At 44.3% G+C, this 25,869-nt stretch overlaps 1 protein-coding gene across 2 annotated transcripts in view; it reads right to left on the reverse strand.

Moving 5' to 3' along the window:
• Positions 1 to 25,869, reverse strand: part of DOK5 (docking protein 5) — a 590,993-nt gene that overhangs the window by 48,442 nt on the left and 516,682 nt on the right. For both annotated transcript variants that reach the window (XM_078650481.1, XM_078650482.1), the window contains one exon: positions 5,934 to 6,069. In XM_078650481.1, coding sequence (XP_078506607.1) covers positions 5,934 to 6,069 — 136 coding nt within the window. The remainder of the gene's footprint in view (positions 1 to 5,933; positions 6,070 to 25,869) is intronic.

The following is a 25,869-nucleotide window of genomic DNA, read 5'->3' on the forward strand; positions in this document are numbered from 1 at the left end:
CGTCCGTTCCCGGACCGCGCACAGCGCCAGAACCCCTGGACCCCGTGAAAGCCACAACACCAGAATCCACTACGACGTCAGCATCCTCCACGCACTCAACACTAGCCGAAACCACACCTGCTTCCAAGTCGCCCCAAAACGGACCCACTGACCCTTCTCCTGCCACACCTCCAGCTTCACCTGTGACAGAACCACCAAACCTCCAAAGACTGGACCCAACCACCTCCGCTGCATACTCCTCAACACGCGCTCCGCACGCAAACATGCCGTCAAGCTCTGGGATCTGCTCGACACCTCCGCCCCAGACATGGCCTTCCTGACCGAGACCTGGTGGAACATCTCCTTGGCGCCCGACATCACCATAGCCATCCCGGACAGCTACAAGATCACCCGCAGGGACCGCGCCAACGGAATCCGAGGAGGAATAGCCATCGTCCACAAGTCCACCCTCAAGATCGCCACCCACGCGGACGACACCCTCAACACCCCTGAATACCTACACTTCCGGATCCACACCAACCCCAACACCACCCTCAGAGGAACACTCATCTGCAGACCCCCCGGACCCCGAACTCAGTTCAGCGACTCCATCGCTGACCTCGCCAGCACCCACGGACGAGCTTCTATGGACTACATCCTCCTCGGGGACCTGAACTTCCACCTTGAGAACAACAATGATGCCAACTCCACCACCCTGATCGCCAACCACGCCAACCTCGGCCTCAGACAACTCATCCCAGCGCCCACGCCGCCACCCACACGCTTGACCCCATCTTCTCCACAGGCTCCCACGTTGCCTTCGACCACACCACCGAACTCCACTGGACCGACCACCGCTAAATCCATTTCACCTTCAAGAAACCAACCACACACCACTGCACTCAGCAGCTGACTCGCCGCTGCTGGAGCAAAGTCACCGAAGAGCAGCTGACCACCTCCCTCACCAAGAACCCACCCACCGACCCCACCAACCCAGACGCTGCAGCCCGCAACCTCAGACAGTGGATCGACGACTGCGCCAACACCCTCGCCCCGCTCAAGAAACCCTCCAACAGCCACGCCAACAAGAGATCCACCTGGTTCACCAACGAGCTCCAGGCCTTCAAACGCGCATGCCGGAAACTGGAGAAGAAATGGCTCCACGAACGCACACCGGACAACCACACAGCCCACAAGGACGCCACCCGCAGACACCACCACCTCATCAGTTTAGTCGAAAGATCCTCCTTCAGAGACCGCTTGGATAACAAAGCACACGACAGCAAAGAGCTCTTCAGCATCGTAAAGGAACTCTCCAACTACAGCGCCAACGCCAACGACATCCTGCCCTCACAAGAACTGTGCGACTCACTAGCCATCTTCTTCCACCGCAAGATCGCTGACATCCACAACAGCTTCAACACCACTACCGCTCCGATTGCACCAGACACCACCTCTCCTGTGAACACCACCAGCGCCAACCACCTGACCTCCTGGTCCAACATCAACGACGAAGAGACACGCAAGGTCATAAACTCCATCCACTCAGAATCTCTGGCTGACCCATGTTCACACCACGTATTCAACAAAGCAGACGCTACCATCGCACCCCAACTACGGAAGGTCATCAACATCTCCTTTGAAACAGCAACATTCCCGGAGAGCTGGAAGCATGCCGTAATCAACGCCCTCCTCAAGAAGCCCAAAGCGGACCCCAAGGACCTCAAGAACTTCTGGCCCATCTCCCTGCTCCCGTTCCCGGCAAAGGTCATCAAAAAAATCATCAACATGCAACTGGCCCGCCACCTGGAAGACAACAACATCCTGGACCCATCCCAGTCCGGATTCAGACGAAACCACAGCACCGAGACTGCCCTCATCGCCACCACAGACGACATCAGGCGCCAACTAGACAACGGTGAAACATCAGCCCTCATCCTCCTGGACATGTCAGCCGCCTTCGACGCGTTCCGCCATCACACTCTAAAGACACGCCTCCTGGAACCTGGAATCCAAGAGAAGGCTCTTGACTGGACCACGTCCTTGCTCCGTAAGAACCCAGAGCGTCCGCCTCCAACCCTTCCGATTCGTAGCCACCGACATCATCTGCGGCGTCCCCCAGGGCTCATTCCTCAGCCCGACGCTGTTCAACGTCTACATGGCCCCCTCGCACAAGTGGCCCACCATCACGACCTCAATATCATCTACGCCGACGACACCCAGCTCATCCTATCCCTCACCAAGGACCCACACACCGCCAAAACCAACCTCCATGAGGGAATGAAGGCCGTCACCGACTGGATGAGGAGCAGCCATCTGAAGCTGAACTCGGACAAGATGGAGGTCCTCATCCTCGGATCCACCACCTCAGCCTGGGACAACTCATTGTGGCCGACCACACTGGGAACAGCACCAACACCCACCGACCATGCACGCAACCTAGGATTCATCCTCAACTCCTCCCTCTCCATGTCGAAGCAAGTCAACGCTGTCTCCTCCTCCTGCTACAACACCCTCCGCATGCTCTGCAGGATCTAAAAGGGGATACCCATCGAAACAAGAAGAACGGTGACGCAGGCCCTCATCAGCAGCAGACTGGACTACGGCAATGCACTCTACGCAGGAATCCCAGCCAAACACCGACGACGACTACAACGCATCCAAAACGCCTCCGCCCGACTGATCTTCAACGCCCCCCGCCACAGCCACATCATCCCCCACCTGAGAGACTACACTGGCTCCCCGTCGACAAGAGGATCACCTTCAAGCTCCTCACCTACGCACACAAAGCACTCCACAACGCCGGACCAGCCTACCTGAACAGCAGACTCAGCTTCCACACCCCCACCCGCCAGCTCCGCCGGGAGAATGTTTCTGATAATTCTCTAAAGAGAGTGAATATTGTATCTTTGTGACCTCTAGATGCTAGTGAGTCACTAACATTGTGTTTGTTGGAGGAATGATGTTTTAGTATGGTAATTTCAGTAACCATAGTTATGCGTCTTTGTCGAAAGCTACCTCTTTTCTTCTGAGATATCCTCAGTTTCAGGGGGGCTTTTCAGGACAGACAAGCACAGAAGATTTGTCACAGGTATTATTTATCTGTGTGAAAGTCAGTGGATAATAATCACTTTTTCCTCTCAATGACAACTTGCCATCTGAGTGTGGAATCCAGTCTGAAAGGGTAATTAAGATGTAATTGATGGGTGAGTATACTCTGTCATTGAAGAATGTTAGGGTACTCTATTCAGTGAATGAGAAGCATTGTCCACTTAACTTTGGTAAATATAAAAATAGTAAGGTCCTCTCTGGTGCAGTAGTCTCTCTAAAAATGTGAACTGCAATGGTATGCATGTTCAGATAGCTTTTAACATGCACCTAATGGGAACATTTGTAATATTTTCTCTTGTTAATTTATCTTCTCAAATTTCTACTCTACTGTCTGTTCTAAAAATGTAGAGTGCAAAAAAAAACTTACATCTCAATTTAAAAAAACAGGGTAGCAGCGTTATCTCACGGAGTTTAAGTAACAACATAAAAACTATAGTAATTTCATTTGTACCAATATTGTCTTGCAATAACTTTTTCATAATAGAAACTGACAAATGTGCTTTATACTATTTAATCCCATTTACATCTGCAACATCTCTTTAGAAAATCAGTACAAGAACAAGAGCATCTTAAATGAGGATTACTATTAGGCTTCAGGGAATGCTAATCTTCTGGTAATGAGGGAATTTAATGGAAATTAATGAACTGGGATTATACTGTTTTCTGAATAATACTTCAATTGTGATATGGAAAACTTATGTTACACATTACGACTGATGAAACATTCTAGTAGATGCATATGCTTATTTTTTAATGTACCTCAAGATCCTGCAGTGCTGCTGCTTCCATATTATATACGGAAGGATTGTGTGATAGAATATCAATTAGAAAAATATTGTGGGTTAAATTTAATTTACAAAGAATTGCTCTATTGATTGTCGATATTTCATTATTAACTTCAATGGTAAATATTTTTTAGACAATATATAGAATGCTTCGGGCCTATTCACAAAGTGCATTGATGTGGCACATGTAGTTGTATTAGAATAGGAGTACTCACATACCACTAAATTTTATTCACTAACTTATCTGCAGGGTTCCGAACTTCAAAAATTTCCTCCTTGAATGAGGAGACCTTCGCACAGGTAAGCCTACATTGTAGTACTGCATGTTGGAGGGACAACATTAGAGTGTCTGGAAAATTGGCAATCCTTACTATTAAATGGGAGTGGCTGATGGATGAGTAAGGAGATGTTTAGTAAGCTTTAAGGAGGGACTTAGCGATGGACATTCACTCACCCACAAAAGAGTAAGCCTATTGTTATTCACAAACTGCACTTCTTTAGTTATTAAAGCATTAAATGACACTGCACAGTCGTAAATGTACACCAGCTCCGAACTTGAGTGAGTCCAGCACCACACATGGTGAGCCACTGGTACTGCAACTCCCTGCCACAGAAAATAATGGAGCTATACTGCCTTCGTGGCCCAAGGGGATAAGGTTTAGGACTACATGACTGCACTAGATTTATTCTAGCCTGTTGATTATGTGTCTAGAGAGTTGAGAAAAAAGAATATGTAAGGGAAGATTTTGGTAGCGTTTTTATTGTACAAAACAAAGATATTGCTGGTCGTTTTATTATTTTGTCTTTGTAGTTCCAAGAACATGATCAGACTGAGATTTCCCATTGCCTACAAAAGGGGGGAATACTTATCTCCCTTCTTCAGGATATGAGAAAAAATTCCACCCAAATCGGTATCTCAAGGATAGCGGTGTGGGCAGCCTTGTAGTCAAACATGCGCCAAAGGTCCTGACCCTCAGTTCACCTATTTGGTCTCCGTCTATCCGGGCTCTCCTTTTTACTGAGCATGAAGGTTACAGCTATCTGTTCCTTCAACCACAATATATAGAGTGAATCACTGTCAATGCCAAGGAGGGAACCATTTGAGCCCTGATGTAAGCTCTGGACCCTTTAGGCCAAGTTTGGGCTGAAACATGTTGGCAGATTATTAGGGTCATAGGACCAATATTCCAAAAAAGACCAGTTTTTACTATTTTTAAAATCCACTACATCCCTGCAAATAAAAGGGATACCTGGGGAACAGAGTAGGATTTTTATCTTTAAGTCCCCCTGGCCTACATCTCCTAAGAGCTCCCTGAAATATGGTCGAGCCCACCCTGACCTTTAGGAGTCAGGGTGGACCCGATGATGAAGCATGACACCAATAGAGTGTGTGAGGGTTAAATAACAAAAGGATTTGTTGTCCTTTCCGCAATCTGCGGTGTTCGCCAAGTAAGGATTTTTTTATTTCTAGAGCACAGTTCTGGATGGATACTTTTAAGATAGTGTATTATTGGTAGTAGCAACTGATGGTGGTGTTGTCAAGGAATGGGTATGTGTGAAATTGATGATGTAATCATCTCACCATATACAGCTGCATCGTTTACATTGACTGAGATTAGTACTACACTACAGAAGAAAAGATATCATCACAAGTGTGGCTTTCCAAGTGAGTAGGGGAGTGACTAGTTGAAAAAAGTTAAGTGTTTCAGGGTTAGTAAGAATGTATCAGATTTCATGTAATACTCAGTGAGCTAGGTGTTGATATCTCCTAAGAGAAACTATGTGGTTGGTAAGATATATAATTGACTCACATGCAAATGCAGACACATCCCATTAAGAAAAAGTATTTACGATTTTAATAAAAAGCCCAATTGTTTAATTATTGTACATTTGCAAGCCTGTTATACGCTGTGTTAGTCTTGTCATCACAATGTAGGGAACATTCCTTACAATATATACAGATCACTTGCAGAGATGTGGTTCCTGGAAACACATTTTAAAGAGTTTTTGTCATAAGGATAATGAGATGTGAGTAACAACAAGAAGTACTAAACATACCATAGAGTTTTTGACGCTCTGCACTAATCGGTCATGTTGCTCTGCTATGGCTAATGCTGCTGAATGAACTTTCTGGTAGATTGCTTCTCCATCTCGTGTTTGAAAGATGAATAGGCCTTCACCCGTTTCACACATCCTGAGGAGAAAAAAAAATAAGTGAATAAGAATTCACGACTCCCTGTCTTAAATGTGATAATACGTCATACTTATCAGCAAAACTGTGCTAAAATGATGAATATATCGGATGGTTTTAGAACATAAATACTATCTGAGACTTAAGTCTGGCCTAACCCAACAGCAGAAAGACAACAGAAAAGCAGTTTTCAGAAACACTAATGAGGGAATTATGTTGTCTCCACCTACATGTTGATTACCTTGAGTGTAGTATTTGATTTGTCAGATGTTGTGTGCTTCCACTAAGAAAGTGCCTGTATTGCAGTTTTTGCCATGGGGGAAAGGTTATGCTAGACACAGCTGGAGTGAATTGGTTATGTTAAGTAAGTAGATTTTTGTTTTTTAGTCAATTAAAACCATAAACATTTGGTTATGGTAATAAACACTTCAAGGCTTTTTATTATGAAAAGTCAACTTAAGGCAAAGGCAGTAGTCTGACTTATTTATAGCGAAAAGCAAATGTTAAAGCCAATAGGCATTTAAAGGGGGATTGTTATTATACTGTATTAAAGCCTCAAGACAGGTATTTTGTTACATGGAATCTCACAGTTTATCATAAAGGACATGTATTTCGGTTTTGGTTACTCCATCTGGCAAATCCTGTGGGTAGAATATTTGCACTGCGAGGATTTTTGTTAGGCCTTCTAGAAGATTTGCATTTGGATGAATCTTGTCAACCCCTCTTTGGAGGAGATGTCTGTTGTTTTGCAGATTGTTATTTTGTACATGTTTATAATTGTATGAATGATGCCTGTTGGCTGGCTTGTAGGAAACCTACTGCTCAAGAATTCAGTTGGCTATGGTGACACACCAGTGATAGTCAAGAGGCCTAGTTGCTTAATTGAGAAGAATAATGTCAGAGCCCTTTGGTAGAATTGGTTTATTATTAAAATGTTACAACAAAGGAAGAAGGCCTGACTTACTTGTTCTGAAAAGCACATCTTAAACAGAATAGACCTTTAAGAATGAATTCTTATTACACCATTTTAAAGCCTGTAGACAACTTCTAACCCTCTTTTATACATGTGCAACATAAATAATACAATCACGCATACTACTACCATTTTTGTAAAATATTGAAGAGTAATATGCGCATAATGATTGAGTTGGAAGCCACAAAGGTGGAAATAATATTAAGCTAAGGAAACAAGGATTCACCTACTTGGAAGTAAGCATTTGCATCTTTAATTGAAAAAGGATCGACTCGTTAATGACTCAAGAAGGCATTTTAATACTCTCTTCTGAAGTGTGCACACTATTTAATTATGAAAACCTGGAATGGCGATAAGAATGTGATGAACAAGCAATGGGTGGTTATATTTGAGAGCAGAGGAGATCAATCACCTTCAGGAAGAGCCTAAATGCTTCGGCTTTAAAGATTAGCGCCAAGGCAGAGTGGATGCTTCGGAGTTGAGCAACTACACTGATTGAAGAGGGCAAAATGCGCATGAATTACATTTTTGCACCGGTCGGTCAGTGCAAATATGTTTTCACGTCCAGAGTTCAAAATATTTTATTGAATTTTCAGAATAAGTGACACAGACAATACAGAAAAATTATATATGAGCAAAAATACCTAATCAAAATATGAAGAATTATGAAATGTTTTCACGTCCTAATGTGTGCAAGAACGACTAGTTTAGTTCTAATGTATTTAATGTATGGCGAATCAAGATTACTACTGATAGCTTCAAACATTAGAGTGCCATATTCCAGAAGAAATTTTAGTGTTTGTACAATCAAACTAGTCTGCTGTGCGGCAACACCCACTACAAATGTATTTCATTAGAACAGCGTGGGACATTAGGACCCTGCAGCCATCAGATGCCCTGGCCGCCACTTTAAGCTTTAATGTTTTCGGGGAATCGCTGAAGTGTACAAATGTACAGCAGAGCCATGCATATCACACAAATGTAAGTTGAAAGGGCAGAGACGGGATTCTGCTGCCAGGGGCGTAGCTCGGTCAGTAAGATTTTTTCTTTTTGGGGGGAAGCTTCAGATTTCCCAACAATCTCTGTGGCATATAAGGTTAAAATACATTATAGGACAAGCAGGGCCCGAGAGAAGGGGGGCAATGGAAAGGGGGACGAATGCGGATTGGTAGTGGTATAAAGTGAGAGAAAACAGAATGTTTTGTAAAATATCCAACATTGTTGAAGACTTTTAAAACAGAGAGGAAAAGGTGTCTGCGCTTTTTTGTCTGTTTTGGTAAAAATTCCTGTTGAAATTCGACACACTCCTGACACCTCCCATACCTGACTGAAAGCACCTGTACCCAAATATTTAGCAGAAAATGCATTCATTAGGGGTGATAACACCCCCTGAAACTACGCCCATGTCTGCTGATGAAACTAACTACGCTGCCGTTTCTTCAGTATATTGTGATCATACCCAGACTAGCATTTCAGTAGGGATAAAATGCATCTTCAATTGACACGATTTAACACTTGCATTATGCTGATCTTATTTTCGGAGGAAAACATTCTCAATTTAAAGCGCTTTTCTTTTGTTTCCTATTACCAGATTTTCAGAATAGAGGGAGTGGTATTTTATGGCTGGCGGTATTTCCCATTTCACAAAAGGTCAGATTACCACTAGATCTGGAATGAAGACTAAGGGGCATATTATCAAGGGCAATATCGCGCTAAGTGGTGATATTCCTATTGCCGTATTACCAAGGTGGCGCTAACATGCATTAGTGCATGTTAGCAGCCAAGTTACTAATGCTACGCATCTTAGCCATATACATCGCTAATGAGATGCAAAGTAGGCGTTCCCTCCTAGGACAAACAGTAAAAAAACGCAAAACCTACATCATGGTATTACCAACTCTGCTCCTGAACAGCGAAGCGATGACAAAAGGCTCGCTAAGCCCCCATTAAAGCAATATTCTATCGCCTGAATAAAACCTGACTTACCATTAATGCCAATGAGAGGTGGCATGTAATGTTAAGTACACACTCCCCTATTACCAAGCTTTACATTAGCACTGTGAAATCATTGCTGGATTTCACACGCTAATGATCATTGTCGCAGTCTATCGCTGGATTTCGCCTCGCCTGTTAGCAAAGCGTTGCTAATACACCGCTAACACAGCGAAAAGCGCGTTTTGCGATATTTATCGCTGACTGTTGATAATATGACCCTGGATGAGAGAAAATGCACATAACTTCCAGTTCAACTAAGAAGTAGGATATTTTGCAGGTTTTTTTGTACAATGCGTAGTACCACAATTTAGCCTGTTTTCAAAGCACCAATTCTGACAAACATCGGAAGGGAGGAACAGGGAAAATGGGTAATTTGACCAGGATCCGATGGTTTGGTAAGGTATTGAATCTAGGATTAGAACTCGTTTTGTCAGAACAATCGAGACCTGGTGGCTTACGCGCCGAAGAGCAATGGCGGACCCGGCGTGAGCTCCGCAGTGTCGCGGAACTCGCTGCATGTTTATTGAGCCTCATTCCATACCTACGAGGCAAAGAATCATCCTTTCAGACTTCGGATGATCCGCTGCATTGGCCAGTAGGTTTTCAGGGGCGCACATGTCCTCTTTCTGCATCGTTGGACAGCCGGTGATTTCGTTTGGTATGCGACGCGGGCGGCCTCCATTTTATGGCCGCTGAGCCCGCGTCTTCTCTAACTGCACCAACTTCCACCGGTATGCCCCCTTTACTCATTTTTGCTGCGCTGCATCTCCTTCTCCAGATAAATACTTCATGGTGGTTCAACTCACTTCTTATTCTTGGCTGAAGATCGAATAATGCCTTATGTATGGATGTGAGCGGCCGCCATTTTAGGCTGCTTGTGATAATTACCTCAGAGTCAGCATATCTTTTTGTGGCTATTCTTTTTGTCAAAGGCGCTTTCGTATCTTATGTGGTGCTGAGAACCCAGTCAATTTTTCAATACTTTTTTTTCATATTTTCAGCTCCTATCATATATTTATCATTTATGCTGCTTGCTTTTCTATGCCTAAATGCAGGTTTTGATAGCTCTGAACTCCATTTCCTGCAATATTTGGACTGCCAGTGATTCTGTATGCTATGTGGTACGAGCAACCACCATTTCAAGTCGCTGAGCCCACGTTTCATTCAATTTTGCTTCAATCTTATCACTGGCATGCTTCCTTTTGATAAAGTTATTGCGCTACCTTGATGCACCCAATTTTCATCTTGAAGAAGGTCTATGGTAATATGTTTTAAGTATGTGCGCCACCATTTTCGGTTGCTCGCGCCTAATTTCCTCAAAACAACTTGGATGTCTCTCTTACAAAGAAACGCATAAATTCCATAGTGCATTTTTCTATTGCTGTGGTGCTTGCCGTATGCTCCTTGGGATAGCGCTTTTTAATCCCTCTATACCGCTCTGCATTGGAAGTGGAACATAATATCTCCCTGGAATTTTTGACTGTCATTCTGGAATACATTGCCTTCTCACATGACTCTTCTAAATTGGCCTTCCTACGCAGATGCCAGTCTTCTCTACACTGCTGTCTCTCTGTTATTCTAACATGCGGAAATAAATGTTTATCTCATCAATATGAGGCATTAACATAACCTTCAAACTTTTTGCAAATACCCTTTTCCATTTGTGGATCTTGGCATACATCTTCTAGTTACTACTGTATATTTTGTCTGGATTGGAGGCTTCTATTGCATTTTTCAACGGATTTCTATCTTCATAATATTACGCTGTGGTTTTTATACTTCAATTGGTGTGCGCTCCAAAGTTCTGCCTCACACTTTTTGGTGGTTTCTTTTGCCTATCAACATGGCTAATGATCTTCATTCTGCTAGATCATCGGTAACCGGTACAAAACCGAAGAGGCACAAAAATGACCCGCCTTCTCCCATACATTCATCTCAAAATCCAGTTTTAGACTCGATCTTAGATGAAGTTCGTGGCCTCCAGCCTTTTATGACTGTGACCAACGAAAACTTAACCAAATCGAAGAGAGATGGATTGTTATGGAGGATAAAGTATTGGACTTGGAACAACGTGTCAGCGACCTTCAAGATGTCACTACTAAGATACCATTGTTAGAACAGGAAATTCATAAATTAAAACTTCATGCGGAGGACCTTGAAAATCGTAATCGCAGAAATAACTTACGCTTGAACTTCTTGATATCCAGGTTTCTACAACTCCTCTCAATATACAGAGAGCACACCGGTTGGGTCGTCTAACACCTAATGCCTCTAAACCATGTGGCATCATCATGCTTTTCTTGGAATTCAGTGAATTGATACAGGTTTTGAAAGCTGTAAAACTCAAACGTCGACTTGTTTGGTCAGGGCATAATTTCTTCATTTCTCAAGATATCTCTACTGCAACCAATGCACGCCGTAAATCATTTCTTGCCTTGCATCCACAGATGAGACTTCTCAACATCCAATATAGAATTCTCCATCCATGTCTTTGCAAGATCACACATAATGGTCGAACACGTTCTTTTTTTTTTCAAAAACCTTTATTCGAGTAAGCATAGAAAAGTACAAGAATGGGCCTACAACCTCACGGGCTGGCCGCTAATAATAATGCACAAGGCATGAATTAAAAATATACACCCGTGGTCAGGCACAAATCGAGCTCAAAGCATTACTTCCCACATATCCCAGAGCATTTTGAATTTTATTTTATACATAAAGAAAAACAAACACTAAAAAGGCGAATGCACGGTAAGGAAGGTCAGCCCAAAGGACGGAGGGGATGGTCCACGACCAGGAGAACATACTCAGAGCCCAGAGGCTCCAACGAGGTCGGGGGGGGAGGGGAGCAGAGGGGAGAACCGGAAATGCAAAAAAACAGTATGAAAGGGTTCCGGGAACGCCCGACTAGGGAGACAGGACAACCTCGGCAGTGCCCACAAGGGGAGGAGTACAGATATCTCCACGATATTCATTCCACTGACCCCAAATCTTCGTCCACGCCCTGGGTCTGCCCCTGGCCACATAAACAGTCTTCTCACGAAACATGGACCAGTCCATGTTGTCCTCCCACTTCGAGACCTGAGGGGGCCTGGAGGCGCCCCAGAGTTGCGCAACATCCTGTTTCGCAATCATGTAACCCAGGGTAGCCCATCTGGTCTGGGCCACAGAGTAGTCAGTGGGTTCCCACACATTCAGCAGACATCGTCGAGGCTCCGGCCGCAGGGCCACACCAGTCACAGCAGTCATCACCTCAAGCACAGCAGTCCAGTAAGCCGCCACAGCCGGGCACTCCCAAAGAATATGTAAAAAGGTAGCACTCAACCCACAACCACGCTTACATACCCCATCCAAGGAAAAGCCCATCGCCACCAGACGCGGACCCGTGACATACACTCGATGAAGGATCTTAAGTTGAACCAAACGGAGACGGGCAGGAATGGCAACCTCTTTGGGAGAAGAGAGTGCCGATTGCCAATCCTCGTCGTCCAGTTCCAACCCATCGCCGACCCAAGCCTCCCGAAGTCGGACCAATAAGTCCGCCCGATTATTGATCAGCTTTTTATAGATCAGGGAAATAGTGCTATCAGGAAGATGCCCATCAAGGACACGGTCTTCGAGGGGGGAAGACTCAGGCGGGGCCTCACCAGGAGCCAAAACCGAGGCGAGGGCGTGCCGGACCTGCAGATAGCGAAAAAATTCCCTACCATTCAAACCATATTCCGCCTGGAGGGCTTGGAAGGACTTCACACTACCCTTCGAGCACACATCACCCACCTTACAAATCCCAATCATATCCCAGCGGTCGAAACCCTTGGTAGACCAGAGACAGCCCAAACGTTCCGAGGCATAAAGCGGCGTCGCCAGCGTTAGGCGATCCTCCCATCCTAAACTCACATTCGCGGCTCGCCACACAGTTACTGCAGTCCTGGACGGGCCCACAAGATGGCGCCCGGCCGAGCGAGAATAAAGCGCTCTATTAAAGTCCCCACCCGGAAGCTGGAGTCTATCCATCTCAAATGCAGGATTCCGACCCGGTGAAAACATAACGTGATTAATAGCAGACAACTGGGAAGCCCAGTAATATCGCTTGATATCGGGGAGCGCCATGCCCCCGTCATACCAAGGGATGGTGAGTTTCGCGAGTGCAATACGTGGACGCCCATCCCAAATCAATTGCCTTTGAAGACTCTCGACCTCTCGGAAATAGGTCTTGGGGATAGCGTCATAGGAGTTCTGCAGCGCGTAAAGGAACCGCGGTAAGGACATCATTTTAAACAGGGCCGCCCTTCCCAGAGGAGACAAAGGAAGCTTACGCCAACGGGCCACGTCCAATCGCAATCTAAGCAACGGGGGGAGGAGATTACGCTCAAAGCGGAGCGACGAGTCCAGCGTAATAAAAATCCCTAAGTATTTGAAGCCAGACTGGACCACCTGGATAGGAAGTCTGCTCGGCAATGGGGGCAATACACCCGAAAGAAGAAACACACAGGACTTGGCCCAGTTAATAACAAGACCCGAGTTGGCACCAAAGGACGCAAGAACGTCAAATAAAACAGACAGAGATTTACGCGGGGAGGTGAGATATAAAAGAATGTCGTCCGCGTAAAGTGAAGGTTCCCACCGAAGCCAAGCAGCCAATGGTTCCAGGGCGAGTGCAAACAGCAACGGAGACAAGGGGCATCCCTGACGTGTACCTCTACCAAGGGTGAAAGGAGCCGAAACCCTACCATTCACCAGTACTTGTGCCAGAGGTTCCGCGTATAGTAACTTGATCCAACTAATAAACTCAGGCCCGAAACCAAATTTCTCAAGAGCCGCCCAGAGATAAGGCCACTCCACCGTGTCGAAAGCCGTGGAGGCATCCAACGATGCCAAAATGGCCGGCTCCGTGAGAAGCCCCGCCCTCGCAATCGCGCCGTGAAGACGACGTAGGTTCAGAGCCGTATTGCGATGCGGGATAAATCCGGATTGATCCGGATGGACCAGGCCACTAATGACCGTCAGGAGACGGGACGCCAGGAGTTTCGCCAATACCTTGGGTTCAACATTTAGCAGGGATATGGGCCTATAGGAGGAACAAAGATCTCGCGGTTTACCATCCTTGGGGATGACAACTATCGTGGCCAGTCGCTGATCATAAGGGAGAATACCCCGTTCCCGGGACTCCAGAAACATGGCTCGAAGATATGGAGCCACCCTGTCGGGACGCAACTTATACAGTTCAATTGGCAACCCGTTCGGGCCCAATGCTTTGCCCAAACGGAGTGAACGGATGGCAGTAGCTATCTCGTCAACAGTAAAGGGGGAGTCCAAAGCCACACGGTCTAAATCGGAAACACCGGGCAGAGCTATATCACGCAAAAGAAGGCGAGAGTCAGCCACATCTCTCACAGACACAGGGGTATACACCACACGGAAGTACTCGGCAAAACGGTCAACTATTCCAATCGGGTCCGTCACACTCTCACCACTCGCAGACTGAATCACGGGCACCACACGATTAGCTCTCTCCTTCTTATCCAGCCATGCCAGCAATTTACCCGCTTTGTCACCCACATCATACAAACGTCCCTGTTGCTCTCGAAACATCACTTTAGCAGCATCCGTGACCATGGACTTATAGGCAAATTGTTTAAGACCCAGGGCATGGAGTTTCTCAGACGTGACACCCGATTCCAAAGCTTCCTCCAAGGCAGAAATCTCCCCCTCAAGATCCACCACCTCTCTATTCCTCGCCCTCTTAGCATTAACAATAAGGGAGAGGGCCTGCCCACGAATCACCGTCTTAAAGGCCTCCCATAGGGACACAGCCGAGGAAACCGACCCCTCGTTATCTAGAAAATACGCGTCCAAAGACTTAAGCAAAAGGCTGCGGGTCTCGGGGGAGGTAAGGTACCACGGATTGATAGGAGCCACCCGGCCCACTGCCTCCACCCCAACCTCAAAACGAAGCCAGAGCGGAGAGTGGTCAGAGACACCCCTGGGCAGGTGCACAATCTCACGCACCGCTGGCGACTGAGCCGCAGGCATAAGGAAATAATCCAGCCTAGACAGACTCCCATGGGCCCCAGAATGAAAGGTGTACTGAAGCTGAGTGGGATGCAAAAGCCTCCAGCAATCCACCAAGCCAAAGGTATCCAAAAATCCACCCAGCCACTGCTGAGCCGCAGGAGTATCCCTAGGGGGGTGGCGATCGTGGAGACCGGAGAACACCGAATTAAAATCACCAGCCAGAAAGAGAGTACTATCAGGGAGGTCCAGCAAGACTCGGCCCAAATCTGAAAAGGTAGAAGTCTGCAAGCCGGGGGGCACATAAACATTGAATAAGGAGAGGGCACGGCCCTCATATCTACCCAGAAGGACAGCATACCGCCCCAGGTCATCATGAATCACCTCATCAATAGCCAGGGGGAGGGAAGCCCGAACAAGGATACCCACACCCCTAGAACCCGAGGTAAACCCCGAATGCGCTACGAGGCGATAGCCCCACCTATTCATTGCATGACAAACATTGCCTATCAAATGAGTCTCCTGTAGGAAAACAATGTCAGGGGATAAACGTCGTATACATTTCAGCACCACACTCCGTTTGATACGATCTCCCAGACCGTTAACGTTCCACGAAACAAATCTCAACCCTCTACCCCCCATCCCACCCGACAAAGCCAAAACCCCCCACCGATGAGCATGACCACAGAAACATGTTCAAATACAGGATAAAGTCGCCTTGCAAACAGAACACACAAACAACGAACTTCCCAACCACCCTCCCCCAAAATAACAAGAGAACACCCCCCACCCTGCACCCCTGCAAAAAGCTAAAGAGCCACCCCAACCTGCAGTGTGCCTGTCGCCCAAGAACCCCTATTCTACACAAAGACCCCGGAGGAGGAAAGGCTCCGTCCCACCCGCCCCCCGATCAGACCAAGGACGAGAGAAAGAACATACAGCAAACACATAAGTAATAGAGGAACATAGGCATACACCCCTGGAGTAATCATTCAAAACAAGGCACCAGGCATAGACGAAATGTTCAGCTCTCTACACCACCTTCAGCACCACCCGGGTGGGCATCTGACTCAGTCTCAGGAGGTCGGCTAGGCAGGGAGTCTAGCCAGTCATTCACAGCATCCGGCCGATCAAAGAAGAAAGTTCGGTCATTATACTCGACCCGCAGCCTGGTCGGAAAGAGCATAGCGTAACGCATCCCCAAGTCCCTGAGACGCTTCTTAGCACCACGAAATCCCATCCGCTGCTTCTGGACTTGTTGGGAAAAGTCCGGATAAAAGTTCACCGTGGCATTCTCAAAGGCCACCGGGCCCTTCACCCGCGAAGCCTGCAGGATAGCGTCCCGATCTCTATAGTGGAAAAGCTTCGCGACAATAGGTCTCGGCGGGGCGCCTGGTTTACCCTGGCCCCCCGGAACACGATGTGCGCGCTCCACTGCGAAAAATTTAGTAAGGCCAGATGGAGAAAGGTGGTTCTGGATCAGGTCTTCAACCAGTAGATCAACCGAGTGGGGTTCTGGGTTCTCCGGCACACCAACCACGCGAACATTACAGCGACGTGCCCTGTTCTCAAAATCCTCCAAGCGCCGGGTCATGAAATCGTTCACCCTACGGAGATTGCCAACCTCCGTCTGTATCTCAGAGACGTCCGTCGTGAGGCTGGATGATTTGATATCCAACGACTTCACCTTTTCGTTCGTCTTGGAGAGATCGGCTCGAATTAGATTTACCTCAATCGCCACAGTGTCAAGTTTGTGGGCCAAGGTTTCGTACTGTTGGCCTATGGATTCCCTCATGCCAGAAATGGCGCCCATGATGTCCTGCAAGGAGGGCTCCGTCGACGCATCCAAGACGTGGGCAGATGCAGTGGGACCGGGCAGGGCGGCTCCGGGGGACCCCTTAGAGTGGGTATAACGATCCATAACATTAGATTGGACCGGACCGCCGCGCAGAGGTGTCTTCGTCTTGCGCGTCTCTCGGTCCCCTCTGCCCGCCATTTTGTAGATGCGTCACAAGGAGATTCACCAGGGTCAATGGACCGGGCCCCAGAAATGGAGGCCCCGGGACCAAAGGTCCGCAAGAGGGGTACCACTAGGATAGAGGCAGCCAATTAGGAGAATAGTCCAACCGAAGGCTCAACAGCTGACGCGTGTCCTGGCACCAGCTCTGGCCCGACCCTCTCACCAATGTCCCAGTCTGAGGCAGAATCGAAACCGAAACTTAAGAAGGGGACCCACAAGGGCAATCCCCCTGCCGTTGTTGTTCAACTCCAAGACGGCCACCGAACCTCACCCAGTCCCGGGCGCACCTCGAGGGCGGAGCCCAAAAGTTCAATTCGCCATATCTCAGGCACCCGGTGTCAAAATCAGTTTCTGAAAGGTTCCAGGTAGATCAGCCCAACGTCCTCTATACAAATCCTCGCAAAAAATCAGGATTCATTCAGGATATTATGCCGGGAGCGGCGGGGGTCCGGGGAGCGCTGTGCTCACGCGGCCATCTCGGATGCCCGCCAAGCTCCTCCAGTGAATACGTTCTTTTGATGATCCAGGAAAACTTAGACTCTATCTTCAGGATTTGTCACCTCATGGAATGGACACTAATATCTGATCTCTTTTCTAATTCCGCAATGTCATTCTAAATGCCTCTCTCATGTTTATATAACTGTGAAATGTTTTTCTTCCTCCTTCTTTACTTTTCTGAGGTTCCTTTTTTTTACTATCTTCACTGACTTTTTCTGAGGTCCGTGCCCTTTGGGGTTACCATGCTTGCCATTTCTTGTCTTCTACTTTGTTTACAGATCTGGACCTCTTTCCTTGATCTGTTTACTTATTCTTCTCCCCTGTCTCTTTTCTCCCCTTTCTTTCTTCTATCCCTCTCTCTTCCTCTCTCCTTTTATTTCCTCTCACTTATTGCTTTAACATTCACTAACCATTAATTTCCACACTTTATCTCTTGCTGTGCTGTAATGTTCCCCAGTATTGTGGGTCTTTTTTGCAGTTTGTCATTATCTAATCTTTTTGTATGCTGTGTTCTTTTTTGTAGTCTCTTCCTTGAAGTGTATCTACTACACATTTCATCCATCCTCCCAACCCCCCCTTATGTGTAATTTTGTTACGTGGAATGTCCGAGGTCTTGGAAATCCAGTTAAGCGACAAAAGGTACTGTCACATTTATCTAAACTTAATTCCCAAATTGCTTTTCTCGAGGAAACTCATTGTACAGATGTGGAATCACTAAAGTTGAAAAGACAGTGGGTGGGACAAGTTGTTTTTTCTCCTGCATCTAACAAAAAAGGAGGTGTTGTCATATTGTTTCATAAAGCTTTACCAGTTCAAATGCTGTCTACTCAAAAAGATGATGTTGGTCGATGGATAATGGCTAAGATTGTGATACAAGACAAAACATTTGTTTTGCTTAACATCTATGGTCTTGTTTGACCTGATCCCAAATTTTGGAGTGATGTTAAAATCCTTCTCTCTTCAATTGACTGACCTAATATTATTGTTTCTGGTGACTTTAACCAATGGCTAGACCCTTATTCCGATAGATTGTCCAAATGCAAATTTCAGCCTGACAAATCTCATAAATCTTTTCAATCAGCCTTTGCCTCTCGTCCGTTATATGATGTTTGGAAAACCTGTAACCCTGATGTGCTTGAATACACTTTTTTCTCAAATATACATCACACTCGTTCTAGGATTGATTACATTTTGGTTAGTAACTCCCTACTTCCCTCTATTCAAAAATCCGAAATTGGATCTATTTTTATTTTTCGACCATGCACCTGTTTATGCTGCTATGGATCTTTCCCTTACTTCTTCCAAACTTAGCCGTTGGAAACGTAATACTTTCCTATTATCTGATACTGTTTTTATGAAAGATCACACCACTTTTATTAATGAATTCTTTACTTTTAATTATCCATTAGACACTTCTGTTCCTAATAACTGGGATGCTTTTAAAACCGACCTCCGTGCCTTCACCATCTCTTATGTATCCAAAAAGAAGAAAGTCACCAGACATAAATATGAGGATCAATTGCAAAAGATTAAGGACTTAGAACATAAATATTTTACCTCTAAATCCTCGGAGACCCTTCATGATTTAATTGTAGCAAAGACTGAACTTAATAAACTAGCAACTATTGAAGCATGTAACATTCTGCTTAAAATTAAATCCAAATACCATGGAGGTCAAAATAAAGTGGGAAAGATGCTAGCAAACTACTTAAAAGTTAAGTCTGAACGTAAGTCCATTGGCCCAATTCCCAATGAATCTACTAATACATTAGTCTCATCAGATGAAGATATTGCTGAAGTTTTTCATAAATATTATCAATCTCTTTATTCTGATGACACATTCCCTCTACTCGAAATTTAAACACCTTTTTTTCTGGTCTCCCTTCACCACCATCTCTTCCTGATGAATTTGAAGCATTGGAGAAAGATATTACTCTTCAGGAGGTGATCAATGCCATCCACTCTTTGAAAAAATCGAAGGCACCTGGCCCTGATGGGTTACCTGTTGAATTTTATTCTACCTTTCAATCTATTTTTGCCCCCAAATAGTTACAACTTTTTAATTATTTTATTGGTGATGCTAAAGCTTCTGGGTCTTTTATGGACGCTTTAATTGTCATTATTCCTAAACCCGACAAAGACCATTCTTATTGTAAAAATTATCGTCCTATATCACTAATAAATTATGATTGCAAAATTTTTGCTAAGTTTCTTGACTCCCGCCTAGATTGCATTATTCCGTTTTTGATTAAAACTGACCAAGTAGGATTTGTGAAAGGTAGGCTAGCTTCTGACAATGCTCGAATGTTTTCTAATATTATTTCCCATGGCAAAACATTTAAATACCCCCTTGCAGCCCTATCTTTAGATGCTGAAAAAGCATTTGACCGAATCAATTGGCAATTTATGTTTCAAACTCTCCAATGGTTTGGTTTTGGGCCCTCTTCTATTTCATTTATTAAACTCTTACACTCCTGTCCCCAAGCCAGTATTTTTGTTAATAACCATTTTTCAAGGTATTTTTCTTTAACTAGAGGTACGAGGCATGGTTGCCCTCGCTCTCTTTTATTATTTATCCTATGCCTTGAACCTTTTTTGGAACGTATTCGGTCTAATTCTCAGATAACTGGTTTTAAGCTTTCCTCTGTCGAGACTAAAGTATCTGCCTATGCAGATGATATCCTGATTTATATGTCTAACCCTGTTGAATCCCTTCCACCTTTTATGAATGAAGTCCGACTATATTCCTCTATTTCTGGCTATAAACTTAATTGATCAAAAACTGACGTTCTACCTTTACATTCTATTTGTTACCAATATATGTTTAATGATACTGATTTTGCTTGGTGTCCATCCAAAATTAAATACCTTGGCCTTTGGTTTTCATCATCCCTAACTGACACAATTAAATTCACATTTACCGCATTATTGAAAAAGCTTATCACTAAGCTTTTCTGATTAAACCATCTTTTTTATTAGCTTATGATTTTTTGGATACTCCTGTTCCTAGATGTATCCTTTTTGAACGTTCCTTATTCAAAGACTTTTCTTTCCAACACATTATTTTTATGCCTAACTGCTCCTTTTTGTCCACAAAACCTGTTTTAAAATACTCCCAAACGTTACTCTATAATACATTCTCTAAGGATTTTACTCCGCTTCAATGTTTTTTATCCTCTATTATATGGTATAATAAATTTCTTAAATATAGAGGCAAATCTTTTTACTACAACTATTGGAAGGAAAAGGATATCTTTTTTGTTTATCAATTTCTCCATAATTTCTCTATTATCCCCTTTCATGAGTTACAAACACACTATCAGTTACCTGATTCTTTTCTAAGTGAATTCAGTATCATTACTAATGCCATACAATCTCACTTAAATACTTTTCCCCTTCCACTTCTGTCACCTTCCTTAACTCCCTCCTCCTCTCTATATCCTTTGTTTTCAACACATAGACCCAAAGCTGCCCTTGTATATAAACTGTTATTATCCAATGTTACTGTACGTTCTAAGTCCAAAATTAAGATTGCTTGGGAAGCTGATTTGTCCGTTTCTCTACCTGTTATAACCTGGGAGAACCTGTGGTCTAAGTTGGTTAAAGTTTCTGCTGCTGCACGTATAACTCAATCTTTGTTTTTTATTTATCATAGAGCTATTATTACTCCTGTTAGCATTTGTAAGTTTTCACCAACCTCCTCCCCACTTTGTTGGTCTTGCTCTACTGAAATGGGCACGTTAAAACATCAATTATATGAATGCCCTTCTGTTTTATCTTTTTGGAATTCAGTTTGGAATGTTTGTATATCAATATTTAACTTTAAAGCTTCTTTATCATTATTGCATGTTTTTTTAGGATCATTGTCACCTGCTATAGACATTGAATCCTCTGTTTCAAGACTGTTTGATATTTTTATAGCTTTAGCTTTTAAGGTGATTTCATCAGCTTGGAAAGATAATTCCAAATTATCGTTACTCACTTGGTGGAATTTTATTTGTGATGAACACAGGATTGCTACTGTTTCTTCTTCTTCTGTTTCTCAAATAATCAAGTCTGATCTCCTTTGGCTTCCCTTTACTGCTTACCTTTCTTCTAACCCTCCTTTACGTTAACTTTGTCTCTTTCTCTCTCAATATATCTTCTATACATCATCTTACCTCTTCCTTTCCTGTCTATCTTTCTTCTTCTTTCCTTCTCCTCCTTCTTTCTCTTTCCTCCTATCTTTTCCCTTCTCCCTTTTCTACTTATACATTTATCTTATAGTATATGCCTGTTTGTTTTATTTCAATTTGGGATAACTGTATGCTTTACTATGGCATTTGTTCTGTATTTGAAAATCTCAATAAAAATTTCTTAAACAAAAAAAAAACCAATCAAGACCTACGCATTAATACAAAAATTATTTCTCCCGTTTTACTCTTGCGGAAATTTTGGGCGTCAATGCAAACTGTGCTTCCTCCTATTTTGCGTTCACGCTTGCTAAGAGTATTTTTTAAAAAAAGCAAAAAAACCTACAATAAACAATTAAGTCACTCATGGATAGGCAGAAGTGCTATGGGTCCGACCTCTTCATCCAGTGGTCTGTTAAGTTTTTGGTTCACATTTTGCTTCGTCCTACCACCCCACAGAGCACGATCAGTGTATTGTCCTACTTGAGCCGGTAGCACTCTCGCACTGTGTTGGGTTTTGTTCCTGAATTCATGCGCACATCCGCTTAAAAAAAAGTATTCCAGTGCCCAGGCTGGTGAGCCAATACTTCCCTTATCTAATGCCGTTTTATTCCATTTATTTAATGTTTTTGTATTATGTAGACACCCTTGTGTGTTTAAAATATGTTTTCCTGTTTGCCAATAAGAATTACATTTCCCTTTAATGTACATTAAAATGAAAAAAAAAATCTATATACTTATTCTAAGTACACCAGATTCCTGGGAAGTATCCGCACAGGTCTGCTAAAATTATATGCAATGGTTATTTTTTTAATATAACTTTTCTTTCCAAGCTTATGGTTACATTGTTAAGTCAGTGAAATGTTTTCGTTTGTGTCTTATTTTTATATTGTGGCATATGTTTTAAAAAATAAAACAGCAGGAGGTTAACCAGCTCATTGTCCCTGTTTGTGCCACAGTGCACGCTTAGTTAAGTGTACCTGGTGCAGAGATTGACAGTGCATTAGATTATAAAAAAATATGCTATACTCAGCCCAGGCACCATCTCGAACAATTTGCACCTGCCCTGAAACCATAGCTCTGTCTTTCACTAGAGGTGAACTGGCCTCTCTTTGAAGAGGGAGAAAGGCATCTCCTTGCAGGTGGGTACAGTGAGTTACAGCGCCCACCTACCGGGGCTGGCTGGGGGTCCCTGTACCCTATTGGCTCCCACTGTTTGGAAGTCATCAGGGGCATAAATGCCTGTGCACCACTACTATGTGGTACTCAGTCTGTACATATCCTGATAGGTACTTTTCCTCTGTGCCTGAAACAGGATGTACTAGACCTGGCATCCCTGGTGTGGTTCCTCCTGACATTTGGTCTTCAGACCTCCTGTTTTTGCTGACTTCGTTTTTGCTGGTTTTCGGAATCTGGGCACTTTACAACAGCTAATCAGCGCTTAAGTGCATGTGCTCTATATGTGCTCTATACTTAACACTTAGTATTTATTTATAAAGTTTTATATAGAGCGAACTTGATCCCGAAGGATATCAGAGCGCTTTACAATTTGAGGGAAAGGAAGGTAACAAATCAAAACATGAGTCTAACATGGGGAATCCAATAGGCATTGAGTCAAATAGTGCACACATAACAGATCATTTATAGACCTGGGTGAACGAGGAATGGGCTAGACGATGGAGCATAATGACATAAGGGGAGTAAATACAGTAATCATATACAGGAATAATAACCAAAATCAAAACAATAATCAACATTGGTTTATCCACAATTGGCATATTTAATTTACTTAAAGGTCCCTAGTAAAGTGCACTACATGTGCCAAGGGCCTGTAAATTAAATGCTACTAGTGGGTCTGCAGCACAGATTGTGCCGCCCACTTAAGTCGCCATTTAAACATGTCTCATGAGTGCCACTGCAGAGAATGTGTGTACAGTTTTAAACATACCAGGTTGATCTGGCAGGTTAACCCACTGGCCAGGCCCAAACCTTCATTGGTATTACACATAGATGATCCCTAAGGCATGCCCTGACACAGCCCATGGACAGGGTGCAGTGTATTTAGAAAGTAAGACATGTACTTTTAAATTTACATGTCCTAGTAGTAAAAGGCTCTTAAATGTGTTTTTCAGTACTGCAAGGCCCATCTCTCCTATAGGATAATGTTGGAATTGCCTTCAAACATCTTATAAGTGTAATTTTCGATTGGGAAGAGATTAGACCACCACCTTTGGTGTCTATGGAATCACAATTTAAAAACACAACTTATGGTGAAGATGGATTTGAAATTGCATCTGAAAATGCCACTTTTTAGAAAGTTGGCATTTTCTTATTGTAACCATTTGGTAACTTCTGACTGTCTTTGAATGCACATCTAGGGTGGGTCACAGCTGGAATTGTGAATTCCCTCTAGACAGCCATCCACAAAGGGTATTGTTGGGCCATCCACATCCTGATAGGCCATCCTGCTTAGGATGGAAGGGAGGAGCTAGAACGCCTGAAAGGGCTGTATCCTATCCCCACACAAAAGCCTGCAAACCCCCTGTAGTGAGTCTGGAGCCAGGACAGGAAAGACATGTACTTGTGCACTGCAAAGGCATCTCTTTGAAGTCTCCCCCACTTCAAAGGCCCATTGGGCATAAGTACTGGACCTCTGACACTACCAACTTAGAACACTTCTGGGGACATTCTACCAGGAAGAAGGACTACTGTGCAGCTGGAGGGACTGACATTCTTCTGGACTGCTTTGTAGTGCTGGCCTGCTGTCGCTGCCCTCCTGCCTGGGAATGAGAAGGACGTACCTGCATCTCTACATTCAGGGAACGAAAGTATCTCCAAGGGCTTATTGGCTTGCCTCGTGCTCTGAAGTCTCAGTGATATCAAAGACTTCTCTTTAACCTACAACCAGCACATGAACTTTGCTTGCTGCAAGCCTTGCACTGCCAAGTAGTGCCACCCCAGTCTTGTGCCCCTGGAAGTGAGTATAAGTTGGTGCATCTGCCAGAACACAAGTGTTGTCACCATTGCGCCAATTGTAACCGATGCATCACTGCTGTTGCCAAAAGCAGTTCAACACATCGCATTTGGAACCACTGCATGACCTTCAGAACATTCAACACATTGTCTCTACATCATGGAGAAACCCATTGCATCACATTTGGAACTGCTGCACCTAGGAATGGGTGCATCGCTCATGGAACAGACACATCCCTGCTGTTGTGTTGAAGAATCCAGCAAATCATTTCAACTGCTTGGGGATCACGGATGCACAGCTCGGTTGCACCCCGTATCTCGTTATTCGCGACTAGGATCAAGGAACTTTTGCACAGAGGGCCCTGTGTGGGTCCTTTATACAGCCCTCGCTCCATCGCAGTTGGCCTGAACTCTTGACTTTGTACTGGCCCAGCACGACCAATTATCTCTTTTAGCAATTGCGCCTTCTAAGTGCTATTTTTGCATTTAATGTTTAACAATTCATATCACAACTTCTACTGATTGCATTTTTGTCTTTTTGGTCATGTTTTAGTTATAAAATTATCTATTTTTCAAATCTGGTGTGGAGTCTTTTTGTGGTGTTTTTCCCTGTTTTGCACAAATACTTTGCACCTTGCCTCCTGAGTTAGGCCTGACTGTTCTGTGCCAAGCTACCAGAGGGTGAGCACAGGTTAATTTATGCCATGCTTGAGGCCTACCCTGACCAGCATTATGTTTCCTGCTTTGACCGGGCGCATACATGTGCCAACCACAAACACAATTTCTAACAAGATGCAGAGACAAATGTTCCCTTATTTGCATTTAGCGATATCGAAGGGAAAACATCCTTGTGGTTGCACCAGTATAAGACATGTGCTGCCGGCATGATCCATAATATAGAAGAGACTGCACAAACATCTGTGTTACTTTTTCAATAAAATGAAAGTACCCTAGGGGGACAAGAAGTGGGAGAAAACACCTGCTGTGCTCCCAATGCACGTTCTGTAATACGGCCCCAGGTTCACACATGTTTGAGAGACCAGAAAAAGGGTGTGGACTAGTACAGGTAAACCACATCTGAAAGACATTGATGCTGATTTGTTGTGGTCACAACACACATACATTTGTAAAAACATTAGTTGGAATGAAAAACAGTGTTA

Source organism: Lissotriton helveticus, chromosome 7 (assembly GCF_964261635.1).
Source record: "Lissotriton helveticus chromosome 7, aLisHel1.1, whole genome shotgun sequence".
Lineage (NCBI taxonomy): Eukaryota > Metazoa > Chordata > Amphibia > Caudata > Salamandridae > Lissotriton > Lissotriton helveticus.